The sequence below is a fragment of the Stegostoma tigrinum genome, chromosome 27 (assembly GCF_030684315.1).
Source record: "Stegostoma tigrinum isolate sSteTig4 chromosome 27, sSteTig4.hap1, whole genome shotgun sequence".
Classification (NCBI taxonomy): Eukaryota; Metazoa; Chordata; class Chondrichthyes; order Orectolobiformes; family Stegostomatidae; genus Stegostoma; species Stegostoma tigrinum.
Window position 1 is genome coordinate 39,247,238 of NC_081380.1, and position 22,820 is coordinate 39,270,057.

Consider the following 22,820-nt stretch of genomic DNA (forward strand, 5'->3'; position numbering starts at 1 on the left):
TGCCAGCCCACTTCTAATGGAGTGGGATGTCTATGGTCTTGAGGAGACCACGATTACCTGAAATCTCTGAAGTTCTCCATTCCAGTTGTAAAGTATATTCAAGCCTGCAATCAATAGTGTTTGGGCACTAAAGGAATCAGGCAAGGAGAAGCAGTGGAGGTTAAATATCAGCCGGTCTCTCAGCACCTGGGACCCAGGTTCGATACCACCCTTGGTCGACTGTCTGTGTGGAGTTTGCACATTCTCCCTGTGTCTATGTGGGTTTCCTCCCACAGTCCAAAGATGTGCAGGCTAGGTGGATTGGCCATGCTAAATTGCCTGCAGGGTTCAGGGATGTGTAGATTAGGTGGTGTGATAGAGGGATGGGTCTGGGTGGGATGCTCTGAGGGTCGGTGTGGACTTGTTGGGCTGAAGGGCCTGTTTCCACACTGTAAGGATTCTATGAAATGCATTGGGTTTGAAGGGTGCTATAATCTGCTCTGAGTTCCCATTCTTACAACCACAGAAAGAGGAAAAACAGAATTCTGATGGTGAAATGGTCCTCTGTGATTTTGCCATGTACAGCATCAGTGCATTTAGCTGAGTCCACCAGACACCAGTCCATTCATTTCTGGGGCATTGGGTACATTATTGACAGATGCCTCCCGAGTGTTAGTCATCACTGGTGAGAGGGAAGTCTTATTCAGGAAAAGCTACGCAGTAGCAAGCTGTGTTGTTGCTGCACTGCCAAGTGCAATGTAATATTATTGGTTATCATTTCAGTACCAATCACAGAACATAGAACATTACAGCGCAGTACAGGCCCTTCGGCCCTCGATGTTGCGCCGACCTGTGAAACCAATCTGAAGCCCATCTAACCTACACTATTCCATTATCATCCACATGTTTATCCAATGACCATTTAAATGCCCTTAAAGTTGGCGAGTCTACTACTGTTGCAGGCAGGGCATTCCACACCCTTACTATTCTGAGTAAAGAACCTACCTCTGACATCTGTCCTATACCTCTGCAAAAATACCATCGTCTGCACAATTCTGGGTGATGGTGCAGGTTAAGAGATTTTCACACAGGGGAATCAAATTAATATGAAGCAGCAGTTACTGAATTTTAATCCAAATTTAATCTACATAAAATACCCTGCAATCTTTACTAGGTGATAACATTTACTTTTACGTGACTGTCTCACTGATAAGCAGTGAAACGTTTCCTTCCAGAATTACAGCACAATACTGTGGATGCTTGGAATCTGAAATTAAAGCAGACTACTGGAGAAACTGAACAGCCCTGGAGCTGTGCAGTATGGAAACAGACTCATCAGTCCAACTCATCCATGCCGACCAGATATCCTAAATTAATCTAGTTCCATTGGCCAGCATTTGACCCCTATTCCTCTAAACCCTTCCTAATCATATACAGGTCTGAAAGCATCTGTGGAGCGACATGAGAGTTCAGTCTAGATTGACTTTGGATTACTAAAGAAATCAGATTGCACTCAGCGTTAACTCTGTTTCTCCCTCCATAGATGCTGCCAGACCTGCTGAGTTTCTTCAGGATTTTGTTGCCTTCTAGATGTTTGCACAGTATCAGTATGGAGGGAGAAACAGAGTTAACGCTGAGTGCAATCTGACTTCTTTAGTAATCAAAGAAGTCAATCTAGACTGAAAACATTAACTCTCATGTCGCTACACAGATGCTGTCAGACCTGTATATGATTAGGAAGGGTTTAGAGGAATAGGGGTCAAATGCTGGCCAATGGAACTAGATTAATTTAGGATATCTGGTCGGCATGGATGAGTTGGACTGATGAGTCTGTTTCCATATTGCACAACTCCAGGGCTGTTCAGTTTCTCCAGTAGTCTGCTTTAATTTCAGATTCCAAGCATTGAATGTTTAATCCACATTCCAAGCATTGAATGTTTAATCCACTTTTGACAACTGTATCAAATGTCACTTTTATAGCTGTCACAAGGACCTATCACTTTGTCCACACTTTATCACAAACACAGGCAAATGGGGCTAGTTTAGTTTGGGAAATCTAGTCAGCTTGGATAGGATGGGCCAAAGGGTCTGTTTCCGTGCTGAATGACTCTAAGAGGGGCTTCGGTAACGACGAGACACATTCTCAAAACTCGCTAGACACATTGAAATCTAGTGGTTTACAGTATAGTCAAATAAACAGGACAGCAGTGTCAGTCTGGGATATAACCCCACTTCAAATACAAAGATGCTTTTCAATCACTGAATGGTTTGCTTTCATTATCTTCAACGATTAAATTCCATTGACTTCTATAGAAATGTTAAGAATATTTTTATAGATTGGCCTCCCACGATGGAATGAAAATCTGGTAAGAGAGGAGCGTAACAACAGCTACTAATTTAACGTGTTCACCTCTGTTAAAAGCCAAAGTAGGTCTGAGGAGAACAGAATTTAGTGAACTCGACTCACAATGATCATTGGGCGTCATCCCAGAATATTAATGATGCCAATTTAAGATTGCAGTAAGGCAGAAGTTCTTCTCAGAGAGCTGTGGCGAACAGTCCTCCTGTACATAGAGATAGATTCTGGATCAGTCGGGAAAATCAGGGAAGGGGTAGGAAAGTGGATGTGAGGGATGTTGGATCAGCCATGATCCTGTAGTTCCTATTTCTTCTCCATTGACCTTGCTCACAGCTGAGATCCCACTTGTGTCTCCATTAACACACCATAGTAACAAACACCAGTGAACCCGTTAGCTCCAAATCAGTCCTAACAACGCAAAGCTGCGATCCTCTCAAAGTAATAGTCTCTCTTCAAACAGTTCAATCCTGACCACATCAAATCAAACGCAGGACGAAAAGAAATTTTAAAACCTAAACCATCTTGCTCAGCTGTGTTGTAACACATCTTTGTGGCATGTGGGACTTGAACCTGGATGTTCTGGATGAGAGAACACCGCCACAATTCACCACAAGGGACACCACCCCCCGCCCCCGCTTTTTGCAGGATATATGTTTTGAAGCGACTTCGTTACCAACTAAAAGTGGTGCTTAAAAATTAGGGAGCAGGAGCCTGAGAATGTAAGATTGTGCCCAGTCATGGGAGAAAACTTTGGGTGATGATAAAACTCATCTCAGGTATGGGCTGAGGGGGCAGATTTCTTACAAGGACAGGCTGAGTAGGTTTGGCTTGTGTGCACTGTATTTTAGAAGAACCAGAGACATATACAATTCTAAGGAGGTTTAATAGGGAGATGCCAGACCCTTGTGGGAAGAGGCTACAAACATAATTGCAGTGTCAGTGGTCAGATGAGGAAGCATTTCTTCTCAGAGGGTAGTGAATCAATGGAATTCTTCACCACAGAGACTGGGTCATTATATATATTTGAGGTTCAGACAGACATTTTTAATTAGTAAAGGAAGCAAAGCTAATGGAGAAAAGGGAGTGAAGTGGAGGATAATTACATTAGCCCCTGATCTCTTTGAACGTCAGTGTCATCTTGATGGGCTGAATGGCCTACACTGCTCCTACGAATTATGATGTTACAGCTAAGGGACATCAGGCGAGCACCCCATCCTCTCAGTGCAATATGAAGCACCCATTTCCAAACTAGTCACAACGGACAAGCACCTAACATCAATGAAGTGGAACCTTTGGCCTAACCTGACTAACTATTTGGCCTCAGAGATAATGGGAACTGCAGATGCTGGAGATTCCAAGATAATAAAATGTGAGGCTGGATGAACACAGCAGGCCAAGGGTCTAGGCCCGAAACGTCAGCTTTTGTGCTCCTGAGATGCTGCTTGGCCTGCTGTGTTCATCCAGCCTCACATTTTATTAACTATTTGGCCTGTCTTTTTTTTAGGTAAGGGTGGGGAAGCGAGAGCAGCATTGAGGAAATCAACCATGGAAACAATATCATCCAACTTGAGACTTTATTTTGGAGACAACTTTTGAAACTATTTTTGTTCACTGTACTTGAAAGCAAGAATGGGAGACAGGTGATTTGCTTCAGAGAACATACTCGGTGATGAAAGGCTTCTTATGACTGTCGTTCCTCAGTCTCTCTCTGTGGGACTGAAAGGAGGACCCAAAACCTTCCAACACCAGTCAGTCACAGCAGGGGGCGTGCTTGGGCAGTCCCTGCCCAGGTTACGCAGATGGCTTCGGTCTGCGGTGTTTTGCAAACCATTCATCGCTTTTGTCTTCTGCTATAGACTGTTGAGAAAGAAAAGCACACTTATTCCTTCCAACCAACTCAAAAAATGGACTATTAGGGGATTAGACATCCACGTGGGGAGACGATGCCAAAGTGGTAATGTCACTCATTCCATACATGCACCACCCTCTGTGTGGAAAAGCTACCCCCTTAGGTCCCTTCTATACCTTACCCCTCTCATTTTGAACCCAGGCCCTCCAGTTATGGACTATCACACTCCAGGGAACAGACCCTTGTCTATTCACCCTTATCCGTGACCCTCATGATTTTATTAACCTCTAAAGGACCCCCCCCCCACCCCAGCCTCTGACGCTCCAAGGAAAACAGGCCCAGCCTATTCAGAGTCTCCCGATGGCTCAAACCCTCCACGCCAGCAACATCTGAGAATATTTTTTCCAAACCTTTTGAAGTTTAACATTAGCTTGCCCATAACAGGAAGAGCAGAACTGAACGCAGTATTCCGTAAGTGGCCAAACTGTCCTGGACTCAAGGCACAATACAATTAATTCATTTTTAAAGGAACGTGGAAACAAAGCTGGAAACAAAGCTGGACTGGTTTGACATTGACAGTGAAGCTATCAACAATTGTCATCAAACCCATCTGCTTCACGGATGATGTTTAGGGAAAGAAATCTTCCGTCCTCAACCTTGTCTGGCCTATATGTGACTCCAGACCCACTGTGGTCAACTCTTAACTGCCCTCAGACATGGCCAAGCAGGCTGCCTAGCTCAAGGTAAATTAGGGATGGGCAATGATGTTGAGTTTACCACCAGCGATGCCCGCATCCCATGAAGAAAAATTAAAGATGCTTTCCTATTTTTCTAATTCACTTGGTAGAGGAGAGGGATCAACATGGAAAGGCACAGGAACACTGACACCCCAACATGGGATTTTGCAATGGCTCGTAACCTCCTGTTAAACTTTAAACCAGAATTACAATTTAACACAACAGGAACAGGAGTAGGCCATTCAGCCCTTTGAGTCTGTTCCACCACTCACTATGATTATGCCCGGTCACGTATGGCAACGCCATTTTCCCCACCTTCTTCCTTACCCCTTCATGCCCTTAATATCTAAAAAGAAGAATCTCTTCGTGGAATATATTCAGTGACTTGGGGCTGCACAGCCTTCCATGGCAGAGACTTCCACATGTTCATGAACCCCCTGAGTGAAGAAATGTATCCTCATCTCAGGCCTCAGTGGTTTATCCTGTGTCCTGTGACTGTGACCCCGACCCCTGGCTCTAGACTCCCCATCCAGGGGAAGCATCCTCCCTGCATAAAATCTGTCCAGCACAGTTAGAATTTTATACATTTCAATCAGATCCCCTCTCATCCTTCTAAATGTTAGTGAATACCGGCCGAGTCAAACCAACTGGGGGCAGCACAGTGGTTCGTGCTGCAGCCTCACGGCGCCAGGGACCCAGGTTCGATTCCAGCCTCGGGTGACTGTGGAGTTTGCACATTCTCCCTGCGTGTGCGTGGGTTTCCTCCGGTTTCCTCCCACAGTTCAAAGATGTGTAGGCTAGGTGGATCGGCCATGCTAAATTGCCCGTAGTATTCAGGGGTGTGTGGGTTATAGGGGGATGGGTCTGGGTGGGATGCTCCAAGGGGCAGTGTGGACTTGTTGGACAAAGGACCTGTTTCCACACTGTAGGGGATCTAAAAAATCCTCTCCTTTAGGACAGTCCTGCCATCCCTGGTATCAGCCTAGTGAACCTTCATTACACTCCCTTTAAAGGGAAGTAAATCCTTCCTGAGGTAGGAAGACCACAAATGCATGCAATACTAGAGTAATAATATTAGTCAGTTCTGATTCTCACCCATTTATCAAGGCTCACAAACATGGTTAAAGGTTACACATTCTCGCAACTTAAGGTCCTTTAGTTACCGGTTTTTAACTACCTCAGATTCCCACCTCATTGACTCACTTCCAAACAACTCCAGGGAGAAGAGATCTGGGATCATGTCCCAGTTTCTATCGATAACTCTCACGCCAGCAGCCAGCATGGGTTCAGCTGCTTAATGGTTGGTTAAAACCTTAATGGGGTAGCCAGTAATATAAATGAAGACTAAGAGTTTCGTTAGGCATTTAAAGGGCAAAAATGGACATTAGACTACTGGAAAATGATGGTGGAGAGATAGTAGTGGGGAACAAGGAAATGGCTGAGGAACTGAATAATTACTTCGCCTCAGCCTTCAGAGTGGCAGGCACGAGTAATATCCCAAAAATTCAACAGAGTCGGGGGGGAGAGCTGAGTGTGCTGGCCATCACCAAGGAAAAGGTGAAAGTAAAACTAATTGGCCTGTAACTGGATAAATCACTTGGACCAGATAGACTATGCTCCAGAGTTCTAAAGGAGATAGCTGAAGAGAGAGTGGAAATGTTAGTGGTGATCTTTCAGGAATCACTAGAGTCAAGGAGGATTCCAGAGGACTGGAAAATTGCTAATGTGACACCCCTGTTCAAAAAGGGAGTAAAGCAAAATATAGAAAATTACAGGTCGATTGGCCTAACCTCAGTCGCGGGTAAGATTTTGGAGTCCATTGTATCGGAGAAGATTTCTGAATATTTGGAAACGTACAGTAAAATAGGGCAAAGTCAACAAGGTTACATCAAGGGGGGTGGGGTGGTCATACCTGACAAATCTGCTAGAATTCTTTCAGGAAGTAATGAACAGGGTAGACCAAGGAGAGCCAATGGATGTTATCTACCTGGACTTCAAGAAGGCCTTTGACAAGGTGCCACACAGGAGGCTGCTGAGTAAGATAAGGGCCCATGGTGTTCGAGGCACAGTGCTAGCGTGGAAAGAAGATTCGCTGTCTGGCAGAGAGCAGAGAGTGAGGATAAAAGGGCCTTTCTCAGGATGGCAGCTGGTGACAAGTGGTGTTCCACAAGGGTCAGTGCTCGGACCACAACTTTTCACTTTATACATTAATGATCTCGATGAAGGAACTGTGGGTATTCTGGCTTAGTTTGCAGACAATACAAAGATAGGTGGAGGGACAGGTAGTATTGAGGAGGAGGGGAGGCTACCGAAGGATTTGGATGGTTTGGAGAGTGGGCAAAGAAGTGGCAGATGAAGTTCAATGTGAGAAAGTGTGAGGTCATGCACTTTGGTAAGAAGAACAAAAGCATGGACTATTTTCTAAATGGGGAGAAAATTCAGAAATCTGAAGTGCAGAGAGACTTGAGAGTTCTCGTCCAGGATTCTCTCGAGGTAAACTTGCAGGTTGAGTCAGGAAGGCAAATGCAATGTTGGCATTTATTTTGAGAGGTCTTGAATATAAAAGCAGGGATGTACAACTGAGGCTTTATCAGGCTCTGGTCAGGCCACATTTAGAGTATTGTGTGCAGTTTTGGGCCCCATATCTCAGGAAGGATGTACGGGCCCTGGAGCAGGATCACAGGAGGTTCATGAGAATGGACCCAGGATTGGAAAGCTTAACATATGAGAAATATTTGAGGACTCTGGAATTTAGAAGGATGAAGGGGGATCTAATTGAAACTTTCAGAATACTGAATGGCCTGGACAAAATGGATGTTGGGAAGATGATTCCATTGGTAGGAGAGTCTAGGACCAGAGGGCACAGCCTTAGAGTAAAGGGAAGACCTTTTAGATCAGAGATAAGGAGAAACTTCTTCAGCCAGACTGTGGTGAACCTATGGAATTCACTGCCACAGAAAGCTGTGGGGGGGGGGGGGGAAGGTCATTGAGTATTTTTAAGACTGAGATAGATAGGTTGTTGATTGTCAAGGGGATTAAGGATTATGGGGAGAAAGCAGGAGAATGGGGTTGAGGAAATTATTAGGTATGATTGATTGGCAGAGCAGACCCGATGGGCTGAATGGCCTAATTTCTGCTCCTATGTCTTATGGGTAAGGTACATGAAAAACCGAGAGGGCTTAAATAATACAACCCATGGTTGTCAATCATCAGCCCTTCATTGAGCCTAACCAAAAGTAAACGTCACACAGTAACAGACACCAGTCACAATGGTTCCCAATGGTGCAACACGCTGCGGCCTGTAAAACAATGATATTTCCCACTTTGGAGTTAAAAATCATCATATATAACAGAGAGAGATATACATTGGTCTAATATTTCCCACAAAACTTCAGAAAGTGCGCTGTTCCTTGTCTGCACTGCACACTTCTTTCCCAATGCTAATTCAAGATCAAACATGCCTCATGGACTGTATTTAATGGATTAATCAAATCTGTAGTACCAAGACAGATCAGAGCTGGACACAGTATTCCTGATATGATCTCCCCAGTGCCCTGTATCACTGAAACATAACCTCAAAAATATAAAACACCAAGATGCATCAAGGAATCATGGAATCCCTACAGTGTAGAAGCAGGGTATTTGGCCCGTTGAGTTCATGCTGACCCTCCGAAAACCATCCCATGCAGACCCAGTCCCGACAAAGGGTTTCAGCCTGAAACACTGACTTTGCTGCTTTTTGGATGCTGTCTGACCTGCTGTGCTTTTCCAGCTCCACACGTATTGACTCTAGTTTCTGGCATCTGCAGTCCTTACTGTCTTCCACCCAGATCCAGACCCCCTGCCTTATTACCCTGCATTTTCCATGGCTGATCCACCTAGCCTGCACATCCCCGGACATTATGGGTAAGTTAGCATGGCCCATCCACTCATATCATCAAATTTCTCATCCTGAATGCACACCAGCTCTGCAATTATGTCCAGTTTGCATGCCTTCTCAACCTCTTCAACCCCTTCAGTTCTGTGGTCTTTCCTTTGCACCTGCATTAATGGCACAGCCTCAGCTTGTGTCTTTCCTCCCATATTGAACCCCTCCAGCTGTGTCACTGACCAACATCAACAGCAAAACAATCACCTTCAGAAAGCTCATGACTCACCTTCCCCTCTCTCTCCCCACTTCTCACTGACTATCTTTAAATCATTATTCGCTTATTCACTCGACAGTGGCTCAGTGGTTAGCACTTCTGCCTCACAGCGCCATGGACCTGGGTTCGGTTCCACCCTCGGGCGACTGTGCATGGAATTTGCACATTGTACCTGCCTAAGATTCCTCTGGGTGGCCCGGTTTTCTCCCACAGTCCAAAGATGTGCAGGTTAGGATGGATTGGCCATCAGAAATTGCCCCATCGTGTCTAGGGATGTGCAGGCTGGGTGGATTAACCATATGAAATGCAGGGTAATAGGGTAGAGGTCTGGGTGGGATGCTCTTTGGAGGGTCAGTATGAACTCAATGGGCCGACTGGCTGTAGCAGTTCTATGATTTGCTCTGAAACAGTTCAGAGAATTTTATTTTTAAGTGGACAGATTATGTTTCAGTGATACAGGGCACTGGGGAGATCATTTCTGGAAAACTGTGTCCAGTTCTGGTCTGTCTTGGTACTACAGAACTTAAAACATTATTGGACACAAACTCTAAGCTTTTTGTCCTGCAGTCATCAGGACTAGAATTCAAGATACAGAGTTGAAATGTCGAGTCCGATATGACGTCTTAAAAATTGCAAAGGGCTGGAAAATGGTGTACTTTTATGCTGATCTTCCAATTGCTTCTGATTTCAATAAAACACCTTACACTCCCATGCTTATACCGCCCTCCTGGTCCTGTGACAGCGTTTCAATGGAGTTCAACATAAACTTGAGGAACAAAACCTCATTTCTCACTTAGGCATTTTACGGCCTCCTCGGACTCAATATTAAGTTCCACAACTTCAGGAGTATAACCCTATGTAATTCCATTTTTCTCACATTCACCTTCTCCTCCCCATATCTTGCTGACAGCAGAGACAACCCATTTTCTCCTTTTCAATCATACATTGACACCTGTTTTACATCTCCATCACTCCCTTACTGCCATTATCCCTCACTTTGTTTTCTGCTCTGAGCTCAATCTGTTTCACTTGTTCCTCCTCCCCTTCTATCATCTGCATAAAAACAACCAGCCCCTTTCAGGTCTGAAAAGTCATACACTCCTCGAAATGTTAACTGTTTCCCTCTCCATAGATTCTGCCCGACCTGCTGAGTTTCTCCAGTAATTTTCCTTAAAATTCCAGTCATATACTTGCATCTGAATGTTGCTGAGCCTGCAGGGTTCGAGTTTTAACGAGAGGCTAGATAAGATGGGACCTTATCATCAGACTGTAGGTGGTGGAGGGCTGAACTTATAGAGGTTTATAAAAATCATGCAAGGCATAGGTAAGGTGAATAGCAAAAGGTTTTTTCCCCAGGGTAGGGAAGTTCAAAACTAGAGGGCATAGGTTTAGAGTGAGAGCAGAAAGATTTAAATGGGACCCTGAGGAGCAACTTTTTCTAGAGGGTGGTGCATACATGAAACTAGTTGCTAGAGGAAGCGGTAGATGCAGGTACAATTACAACATTTAAAAGACATTTGGACAGGAACACGAATAGGAAAGGTTTAGAGGGATATGGGCCAAACACAGGCAAATGGGACGAGCTTAGTTTAGGAAAACTGGTCAGCATGGACAAGTTGGACCAAAGGGTCTGTCTTCATGATGTATGACTGAGTTGACACACCGTAACCTCCAATATCATCAGTTATTGCTCCCCACATTCACACTCAGTCAACTGATAGCCCAAGTATCCCTTAATTAATATATGATCATTACGTGCTCCATTCTGTCTCAGGCATCCTTGTCAGACTTCGCTAGAAGACCACAGGCAAGGTTCCAGAAGACTGGAGATTAGCCAATGCTATTCCCTTATTTAAGGGAGGGAGCAGGGATAATCCAGGAAAATATAGGCCGGTGAGCCTGACATCTCTGGTGGGGAAGCTCTTGGAGAAGATACTGAGGGACAGGACATATGTGCATTTAGAAGAAAATGGACTAGTTAGCAACAGGCAGCATGGTTGTGAAAGGATACAACAAGATATAGATAGAGTGGCACGGTGGCTCAGTGGTTAGCACTGCAGCCTCACAGCGCCAGGACCGGGTTCGATTCCACCTTCGGGTGACTGTCTGTGTGGAGTTTGCACATTCTCCCCGTGTCTGCGTGGGTTTCCTCTGGGTGCTCCGGTTTCCTCCCACAGTCCAAAGATGTGCAGGTTAGGTGGATTGGCCATGCTAAATTGCATGTAGTGTTCAGGGATGTGTAGATTAAGGGGATGGGTCTGGGTGGGATGCTATGAGAGTCGGTGTGGACTTGCTGGGCCAAAGGGCCTGTTTCCACACTGTAGGGATTCTAATTCTAAGATTGGCGACTTGGGCACAGAAATGGCAGACGGAGTTAAACCCAGGCAAATGCGAGGTGATGCGTTTTGAAGGGTCAAATTTAGGTGTGAATCGTACTGTAAATGGCAGAACCCTTAGGAGCATTAATGTACATTTTCTGGGTGTGCAGGTCCACAGTTCCCTGAAAGTGGCAACACAGGTAGCCAAGGTGAATAAGGAGGCATACGGCATGCTGGCCTTCATCGCCCGGGGCATGGACTACAAGAGTTAGCAAAACATGTTAGTGATATAAAACCCTCGTTAAGCCACATTTGGAGTACTGTGTGCCGTTTTGGTCACCATATTACCAGAAAGATGTGGGAGCTTTGGAGAAAGTGTAAAGAAGGTTCACCAGGATATTGCCTGGTCTCCTGGGCATTGACTGTGAGGAAAGGCTAAAAAGACTAGAATTGTTTTCACTGGAAAGACAGCAGCTGAGAGGTGACCTTATAGAGGTCTACAAAGTAATGTCAGACATAGATAGGATGGATAGTCAGAGGTGTTTTCCCCCCTAAGATTTCAAGTTTCAATTACAAGGGGGCACAGGTTCAAGGCGAGGGGGGGGGAAGTTTAAGGGAGATGTGCAAGGAAAGTTTTTCACGCAGTGTGTGTGGCAGGAGCCTGGAATGTACTGCCAGAGGTGGTGGTGGAAGCAGACACACTGGTGACATTTGAGAGGCATCTGGATGGTTACATGAGTAGGGAGGGAATACAGGGATATGGACCAAATAAGGGCAGAAGGTTTGTTTTTTAGTTTAGTTAGGGCACGATGATCGGCACAGGCTCGGAGGGCCAAAGGGCCTGTTCCTGTGCCTTGCTTCTCTTTTGTTACGATAACATGAGTGGGCTACCCTTCCCAAATTCATTACGTTCAAATGAAAACAAAAACATTTTGCGCAGCTACAGTGAGACAGAAAGGAGGTGGAGTAGCTTAAAAGCTCTTTTGAAGATCAGTATCAGGACTGAGGGGGTGATTGAATTATGCAAGCCAGAGAAAGGCCAATGATTTTACTCTGCTGTAACAAAACGTGAGCGGGATTGGGTGGGGGGAAGAATGGGAAAGAAAGGGGAGCACAATTCTCAGTGAGGAGCTGTGTGTCCACACAGCTTAACGCTACAGTCTAGACAGCAAAGGTTAGAACTTTGTGCACTCACATTCTCCAGTAGCTTGTTGCCAGCGGGATCCATTTTGGAAAGGTCACGGAAAGCCTCCTCACCCACAAAGCAAATTTCATGGCCATCCTGATGGTTCAAAGCAGAGGTCAGAGACTTCAGAATCTGCGTATAACCCCAGTCATCCCTGACCATCGGCTAATACGAAGCCCAACTCACCCCCGGTCAGGAGGGCTTGTTAACAAAATGGCACTGGAGGGAAAGGGGGGCAAAGTTCATCGTCCTGGTAGGTCAGGGCCTGGGCACCCTTCCATCTGATAACCCGCATACGATCACAAAAGGAGCTATACAAATGCAACTTTAGGGCTTGAGCTCTCCCATGTCCTTACCCCAACCCGCACACAGGCCTCGTTATCACACGGTTTGCTATCACACACTACCCATTGTTAGCCACCAGCCAAGTTATTCCTATTATCTGTAGCTACAGGTGAGGTGTCAGAAGACTGGACGGTGGCTAATGTTGTGTCTTCATTTAAGAAAGGCTGCAAGGAGACACTTGGGAACTACAGACTGGTGAGTCTGACATCAGTGCTGGTAAGTCGTTGGCGGGGGTTCGGAGGGACAGGATTTACATGCATTTGGAAAGGCAAGGACTGGTTAGGGATAGTCAGCATTGCTTTGTGCGTGGGGTAAATCGTGTCTCACAAACTTAAATGAGTTTTCTGAGGGCGCGAACAAAAAGATTGATGAAGCTACAGCAGTAGAGGTTGTCTACATGGACGTTAGAATGGTAGTCTGATTAGTAAAGTTAGACCTCATGGGAGAGATTGGGTCAAGTGGATACAAAATTGGCTTGACAGTAGGAGACAGAGGATCTATCCCATGAATGATGGACAACATACATTGGGCCTTTCACACCCAGAACTGGTCTTGTATAGACAATAGACAATAGGTGCTGGAGTAGGCCATTTGGCCCTTCGAGCCAGCACCACCATTCATTATGAACATGGCTGATCACCTACAATCAGTATCACGGCATTGGAGGCAGTATCGTTACAACTGGAACGAGAGAGTTGTCTTCAGATGACAGACTGAGTAAATGGAGTCCATTCACTCATTTCTGAAAGATAGTGACATGGGCAACAATGGGAAATATTCGTCACCACCACCGACCCCAGGGTTGTGCCCTCCCCAGAGGGGCAATGCCACAGGATAAGGGGATGATCATTTATGATGGAGGGGAGGAGAACTTGGCCCATTGGAAAGGCTGTGAATTTTCTGAATTCTCCCTAATCTAGAAGGTTTGGGAGTCTCCATTGCAGAAGGTTGGGGTGGTCAGGTCTTTGGTCTCTCAAGGAACTGAGGGATATGGGGAGCGGGCAGGAAAATGCAGTTGAAGCCAAACTGCAGTCACATCATATTGGACAGTGGAAAGGCTCGAAGGGCTGAATGGTCTACTCCTGCTCCTATGACTGATGTTGTTACACTTTTCAGCTAATATAGTGTTACTGAAATGTGGTCACTGTGGCGATGCGGGAAGTAGAAGGACAGGTCATTTAGGCAAAGCAAGCTCCCACAAACAGCAAGGAGGTGAAATGACTAAATGATCTGACTGTGGGCAATGGGAGATCTCCCCAGCCCTTCAAAGCCATGTACCCAAACAAGAGGAGAGACTACCCCTCCCTCCATGCCGTGCTGCCCCGTCCAGTCCGTTCAGGTCCAGAGACAAGACGAGAATGTTATGAACTAGGGATGACTGAGAATTTGAAGAAACAAATCAAAAGCCTATTATTTCAGGCACAGCACAACCACCAGATACATATTCATCAAGAAAACAGTTAATTTGATGAAATAAATCTTGTAAATGTGTCGCTGACTCCACTCGGTCCATTCTGAAGTTCCATCACGTGCCGTCTGAACAGATGGCACGTCTCCAATCCTTCCCTCGATTCTGATCACACACTCTGCAGCTATCCTGCTCAGCCTGACTGACGTTCAGAACAATCCAGGAGGCAGAACTTTTAACTACCGCTTTGTGGATATTATTGCATTGAGTTCAATGTGGCCATTTGACCCATCATGTCTGTGCCAGCTCTTTCGACAGCCATCCAGTTAGTTCCACAACCTGACTCTTTCCCCTTTGATCCTGTAACCACCGGGTTATGTATACAAAATCATCAGACTATAAGACGTGGGAGCAGAAGGCCATTCAGCAAAATCACGGCAAATCTGATAACCCTCAACTCACCTTTGCTGCCTTTTCCTATAACTCCAGATTTTCTCGTGAAAGTTCAAAATTCCTCAGGCACTTGACAGGATCGTTTTGAGAAGATCTAAATCCCTAGCTGGAGAGTCTAGATCATGGCTGATTGATCTGACAACCCTCAACTCCACTTTGCTTCCTTTTCCCCTTAAGCCTCGATTCCCTAACCCATTAAAAATCGATTTATCCTAGTCTAAATCATAACTACTCAATGTGTAAAAAGCTTGTTCACACATGGTCTCTGGTCCGTTTGTTAATTACTTTAAACCTGTTCAGTCAGCCATTAGAAATGCTTCCTTCTTATTTTTTCTGTCAAAACATTTCACGACTTTAAGAACCTCTATCCAATCTCTTCTCTGCCAACTCTATTCAAATGAGAAAACAAAGATTGCTCTCCCTCTCTATCCACGTCACCCAAAATCTCTCTCTCCTGGCACTCCCAAAATGTACTGCCCAGATTGAAGGACAGCCTCCAGCCGGGGATAAACTGGAATTGTATACCAGGTGTGCCTTCCCTTTGTGGTCTGTGTATTCTGCATTTTTATTTTTAAAAATCCCATACCTTTATTAACCCCTTGTTAATCAGTCCCATCACTTCCAAAAATCCCCGCACAAGCACCCCCAGAGCACCTCCCTTCCTGCACCTCACTTCAAATACAAATTGCATCTGTACCATCTTTAACATGGTCATTATCTTTCCTGGGATATGGATTATCGGATGCATTATCACATTGCTGTCTGTGAGAGCTTGCTGTGCAGAAATTGGTTGCTGCATTGTCGACATGGGAACCGTGGCCACTCGTCAACATTAGTTCATTGGCTGCAAGGCATTTTATTTTAAAATAATTATTTCACAGGATGTGGGCAACACCAGCATTTGTTGCCCGACCTTGAATGCCCCTTTAACGAGTGCTGTGCTGGCTATTTCCAAACGCTGCAGTCACAGGTCGGTCAAACCAGGTGAGGGTAGCAGGAGTAAAAATAAAGTGCTGGACATTAAAATAAAACAAATGGAAATCTGAAACAAATGCAGAATGCTGGAGAAATTCAGCAGGTCCAGCAGCGTCAGTGGAGACAATAATCGTAGAATCCCTACAGTGTGGAAACAGGCCCTTCAGCCCAACAAGCTGACCCATCCTCGTATAACCCACCTAAGCTCCACATCCCTGAACACTATGGGCAATTTAGCATGGCCAATCCACCTAGTCTGCACGTCTTTGGACTGTGGGAGGAAACCAGAGCACCTGGAGGAAACCCACGCAGACATGGGGAGAACCTGCAAACTCCACACAGTCAGTCGCCCGAGGGCTGGAATCGAATCTGGGTCCCTGGGGCTCTGAGGCAGCAGAGCTAACCACTGGGCGACCATGGTGCCCTTAGAACCAACAGAACTAATCATACTGGATTCGAAACATGAACTGTTTCTCTCCCCACAAATGCTGCCAGACCTGCTGAGTTTCTCCCGCAATCTCTGTGTTTGTTTGTTTCAGATTTCCTGTAAAATTTTGTTTTTATTTCAATATCTCCTAATGTGGCTTGGCGTCACATTCTATTTGTGAATGGTCCTCTGGGATATTTCTTGGAGTGAAAGGTGTTGCAAGTTGCAGATAACCTTGGAAATCAGGGCAAATGCGCCAGGGAAAAAATATTATTCCTTTTCTGAAGGGCAATAGTGAACCAGAAGGAGTTTTGTTGCAAGAATCAATGGTATTTCATTGTCACCATTTGTAAGACTAACGATTATTTTGAAATGAGTCTAAATTCCACCGGCTACCACAATGGGATTTGAACTCATGTCTTTACTAGTAAACCACACAGTGCAGAACAGGCCCTTCAGCCCAGTGACTAGTGACTACTAGTCCAGTGGCATTAATATAATGCCACCATCTCTCCCTTGTAAATATAGAAAAATGTTACAATACCTTTAACAGAGGCATTGCCAGATGGAAACCTGGCAGCGTACAGAGACAGTAAGATGCTGGAGAATCTGAGATAACAAGGTGTAGAGCTGGATGAACACAGCAGGCCAAGCGGCATCATAGGAGCAGGAGAGCTGACGTTTCGGGGTTAGACCCTTCTTTTTCTGAAGAAGGGTCTAGGCTCGAAACGTCAGCTTTCCTGCTCGGCCTGCAGTGTTCATCCAGCTCTACACCTTGTTATCTCAGAGTACACAGATGATGCATTGCTTCAGTATAAGACAGTGGATGGAACTGATAAGCAGGTTACCTTCCAGAATCCCTTTGGACATTTGCTGGGTGCCAGTAATTACCCCAGTCACGTGGCAACCCACTGCCCCACCCAGGGCACTAGAAACCCACAGGCGCCACTCACCGGATCTGCCAGGATCACAACCTCGACTGTTGCTTTTCCCGGAGTGTCCAAGCTCACCAACGGAGTCAGGATCCTCTGATTTTCCTTCTTCATTTGGGACTCGATAGCAGGCAACTTAATTTAAACAAAGATTGAGCAATTTTTGTTTAGACCTGGACCGTTCCGTACAGAATGTGAATGCATGCAAAAGGAAAATAAAACTTTAAATTGTCGTCAGTTGCTCGGGCAGACAATGACAGCAACCATTCTGGGTCTTCCCCATCTGTCCACGGACAAATCTGAATGTTCCGACAGAGACAGCATCTACACCAAAGCTGGACTCTGCGCTGTACTGACTGTTGGGAGTAAACATTGGTGGGGGGGGGGTAGTCTGGGGTGGAGAACTTCCTGTGGTCTTTCAGCAGTTTGTGTCGGGGCCCACTGGGTCGCACTCATATCCAGTGTACACCCAGGTGAATTTAATCGTTTATTTTAATTTAATTCGTATTCGCCCAACCACACTCTAGAACAAGAGGAGGCCATTCAGCCACATCGATATAAATCGCCCCATCATTTAACAGTCACGCACGGCAACAGGAGGCAGCAAAGTGACCTATCAAGTCAATGCTGGCTACCCACAAAGCAATCCATCAGTCCCATTCCTCCACTTTTATCTCATAAACCCTGCAAGCTTACTTCACTCATCTGATTTCCTTTCAAAATCATTAAATTGTGCCCGATGCCACCATCCTCGTGGGACGGGTGTTCCAGCTCATTTATCACTTGCTGCACAAACAGAAGTTCTTCCTCACATTCTCCCTGCATCTCTTACTCAAGGTTTTAAATCAGTGTTCTGTGCTGTCCGTGTGCCATCAGCAAATGGGAACAGGCTTTCCCTCTCTACCCAGGCTAAGTCTGTATCGTGTTTACCCTGAGTCTCCCACGACAAGGTGGACAATCCCAACCTCTTCGAGCAATCTTTTAGGGTTGGGTGGGGGGTGGCGGGGAGAAACAAGACTGAAACAGCACAGATTCCTTTTGGTTCACCTCTGTTTGCCTTGCGACGCGACTCCTCCCGCTTCCGGGCTTTTCAAAAAAGAAGAAGATGCAGTTCCACCGAGATGGGTCCCACCACCCACCCACCCGCCGCACCCCCCCCGCCGCCGTCGCACCCCACCACCCCCCCGCCGCCGCACACCCCTCCCCCCCAGGATGTTGTAATTGCAGCGGACACGTGTGTGTCAGCCGCTCCCCCACCTTACCTGCTCTCTCGGGCAAGAGAAAGCTATTCTTCCGTAAGCAGAGCCATGATCCACAGGGCTGCCAATATCCTGCAGCTCCAGCTTGCACTGCAACATCAGAATAAGACAGAAAACAAAGACTGTACCATGTCAACTACCTGACAGGACATTTGAATTTAAGTTTTAAAAAGAACCTACTTCTTTTGAGCAAGTGCTTGGTTCTAATATCTCTCAACGCAGCTGGCAGTCACATTCTGTTTGAAAACATTCCTCCAAAGCTCCCTGCAATGGTTTGTTGATGTTACAGTCGCTAAATGAATACAAATAGTGGGTAACCTCGGCAAATATGCCAGGGAAGCAACATCATTCTGTCCAAGTGGGTGTATGTTGCGCTGCTGTCCTTGATATCACCAGAGAGACTGAACGGGCTCTGGTGGGCGGGGAAGGGGATTTGGAGTGCTGCGGTTCAGGTGGCACACTCTGTATGAACTCCCTCTTTATTGAAACCCGACAGCCAGCTGGATTTACAGTCAAGGGGTGGCCAAGCCCGCAGCCCACCCTCTCCGACCCCACCACTGTTACAGTGAGGTGCTGTGGTTTCAGGATATCTACGTTATATCTCTCTCTCTCACACACACGCGCACACACACACACACACACACACCGCCGCGTGCACACACACACACACACACACCGCCGCGTGCACACACACACACACACACCGCCGCGTGCACACACACACACACCGCCGCGTGCACACACACACACACACCGCCGCGTGCACACACACACCGCCACGTGCACACACACACTCCGCCACGTGCACACACACACTCCGCCACGTGCACACACACACACTCCGCCACGTGCACACACACACACTCCGCCACGTGCACACACACACACACCCACACACCGCCACGTGCACACACACACACACCGCCACGTGCACACACACACACACCGCCACGTGCACACACACACACACCGCCACGTGCACACACACACACCGCCACGTGCACACACACACACCGCCACGTGCACACACACACACACACACCCCGCCACGTGCACACACACACACACACACCGCCACGTGCACACACACACACACACACCGCCACGTGCACACACACACACACACACCGCCACGTGCACACACACACACACCGCCACGTACACACACACACACACACCGCCACGTGCAGACACACACACACACCGCCACGTGCAGACACACACACTGCCACGTGCAGACACACACACACACACGCGCACACACACCGCCACGTGCACACACACACACACACACACAGCCGCGTGCACACACACACACCGCCACGTGCACACACACACACACCGCCACGTACACACACACACACACACCGCCACGTGCACACACACACCGCCACGTGCACACACACACACACACCGCCACGTGCAGACACACACACAGCCACGTGCAGACACACACACACACACGCGCACACACACCGCCACGTGCACACACACACACACACACACACACACAGCCGCGTGCACACACACACACCGCCACGTGCACACACACACACACCGCCACGTGCACACACACACACACCGCCACGTGCACACACACACACACCGCCACGTGCACACACACACACACCGCCACGTGCACACACACACCGCCACGTGCACACACACACACACAGCCACGTGCACACACACACACACACAGCCACGTGCACACACACACCGCCACGTGCACACACACACACACAGCCACGTGCACACACACACCGCCACGTGCACACACACACACACAGCCACGTGCACACACACACCGCCACGTGCAGACACACACACACACACCGCCACGTGCAGACACACACACACACACCGCCACGTGCACACACACACCGCCACGTGCACACACACACACACACCGCCACGTGCACACACACACACACACCGCCACGTGCACACACACACACACACCGCCACGTGCACACACACACACACACCGCCACGTGCACACACACACACACCGCCACGTGCACACACACACACACCGCCACGTGCACACACACACACCGCCACGTGCACACACACACACCGCCACGTGCACACACACACACCGCCACGTGCAGACACACACACACACCGCCACGTGCAGACACACACACACACACCGCCACGTGCAGACACACACACACACACACCGCCACGTGCAGACACACACACACACACACCGCCACGTGCAGACACACACACACACCGCCACGTGCAGACACACACACACACCGCCACGTGCAGACACACACACACACCGCCACGTGCAGACACACACACACACCGCCACGTGCAGACACACACACACACCGCCACGTGCAGACACACACACACACCGCCACGTGCAGACACACACACACACACACCGCCACGTGCAGACACACACACACACACACCGCCACGTGCAGACACACACACACACACCGCCACGTGCAGACACACACACACACCGCCACGTGCAGACGCACACACACACACGCGCACACACACCGCCACGTGCACACACACACACACACGCACACACACCGCCACAAACGCACACACACAGCCACGTGCACACACACACACACAGCCACGTGCACACACACACACAGCCACACACACACAGCCACGTGCACACACACACACACACAGCCACGTGCACACACACACACACACAGCCACGTGCACACACACACACAGCCACGTGCACACACACACACAGCCACGTGCACACACACACACACAGCCACGTGCACACACACACACACAGCCACGTGCACACACACACACACAGCCACGTGCACACACACACACACAGCCACGTGCACACACACACACACACAGCCACGTGCACACACACACACACACAGCCACGTGCACACACACACACACACACAGCCACGTGCACACACACACACACACACAGCCACGTGCACACACACACACACACACAGCCACGTGCACACACACACACACACAGCCACGTGCACACACACACAGCCACGTGCACACACACACACAGCCACGTGCACACACACACACACAGCCACGTGCACACACACACACACACACACAGCCACGTGCACACACACACACACACACAGCCACGTGCACACACACACACACACACAGCCACGTGCACACACACACACACACAGCCACGTGCACACACACACACACACAGCCACGTGCATGCACACACACACAGCCACGTGCACACACACAGCCACGTGCACACACACACACACACAGCCACGTGCACACACACACACACACAGCCACGTGCACACACACACACACACAGCCACGTGCACACACACACACACACAGCCACGTGCACACACACACACACACAGCCACGTGCACACACACACACAGCCACGTGCACACACACACACACAGCCACGTGCACACACACACACACACAGCCACGTGCACACACACACACACACAGCCACGTGCACACACACACACACACAGCCACGTGCACACACACACACACAGCCACGTGCACACACACACACACAGCCACGTGCACACACACACACACAGCCACGTGCACACACACACACACAGCCACGTGCACACACACACACACAGCCACGTGCACACACACACCGACACGTGCAGACACACACACACACACCGCCACGTGCAGACACACGCACACACACACACCGCCACGTGCACACACACACACAGCCACGTGCACACACACACACACACACACCGCCACGTGCAGACACACGCACACACAGCCACGTGCACACACACACACACACAGCCACGTGCACACACACACACACACACACCGCCACGTGCACACACACACACACACCGCCACGTGCACACACACACACACACCGCCACGTGCACACACACACACACACCGCCACGTGCACACACACACACACACCGCCACGTGCACACACACACACACACCGCCACGTGCACACACACACACACACCGCCACGTGCAGACACACACACACACACGCGCACACACACCGCCACGTGCACGCACACACACACACACACCGCCACGTGCACACACACACCGCCACGTGCACACACACACCGCCACGTGCACACACACACCGCCACGTGCACACACACACACACCGCCACGTGCACACACACACACACACCGCCACGTGCACACACACACACACACCGCCACGTGCACACACACGCACACACCGCCACGTACACACACACACACCCCGCCACGTGCACACACACACCGCCACGTGCACACACACACCGCCACGTGCACACACACACCGCCACGTGCACACACACACCGCCACGTGCACACACACACCGCCACGTGCAGACACACACACACACCGCCACGTGCAGACACACACACACACACACGCACACACACCGCCACGTGCACACACACACACACACACACACCGCCACGT

At 48.4% G+C, this 22,820-nt stretch overlaps 1 protein-coding gene across 2 annotated transcripts in view; it reads right to left on the bottom strand.

Annotated features, from left to right (window-relative positions):
* Window positions 1-3,895: 3,895 nt before the first annotated feature.
* glod4 (glyoxalase domain containing 4) overlaps window positions 3,896-22,820 on the bottom strand; it is a 57,055-nt gene continuing 38,130 nt past the window's right edge. For both annotated transcript variants that reach the window (XM_048557204.2, XM_048557203.2), the window contains 4 exons: window positions 18,376-18,462; window positions 17,135-17,248; window positions 12,583-12,669; window positions 3,896-4,195 (listed from right to left, as the gene is read on the bottom strand). In XM_048557204.2, the coding sequence (XP_048413161.1) occupies window positions 4,130-4,195; window positions 12,583-12,669; window positions 17,135-17,248; window positions 18,376-18,462 (354 nt within the window). In that variant the 3' untranslated portion in view covers window positions 3,896-4,129. The remainder of the gene's footprint in view (window positions 4,196-12,582; window positions 12,670-17,134; window positions 17,249-18,375; window positions 18,463-22,820) is intronic.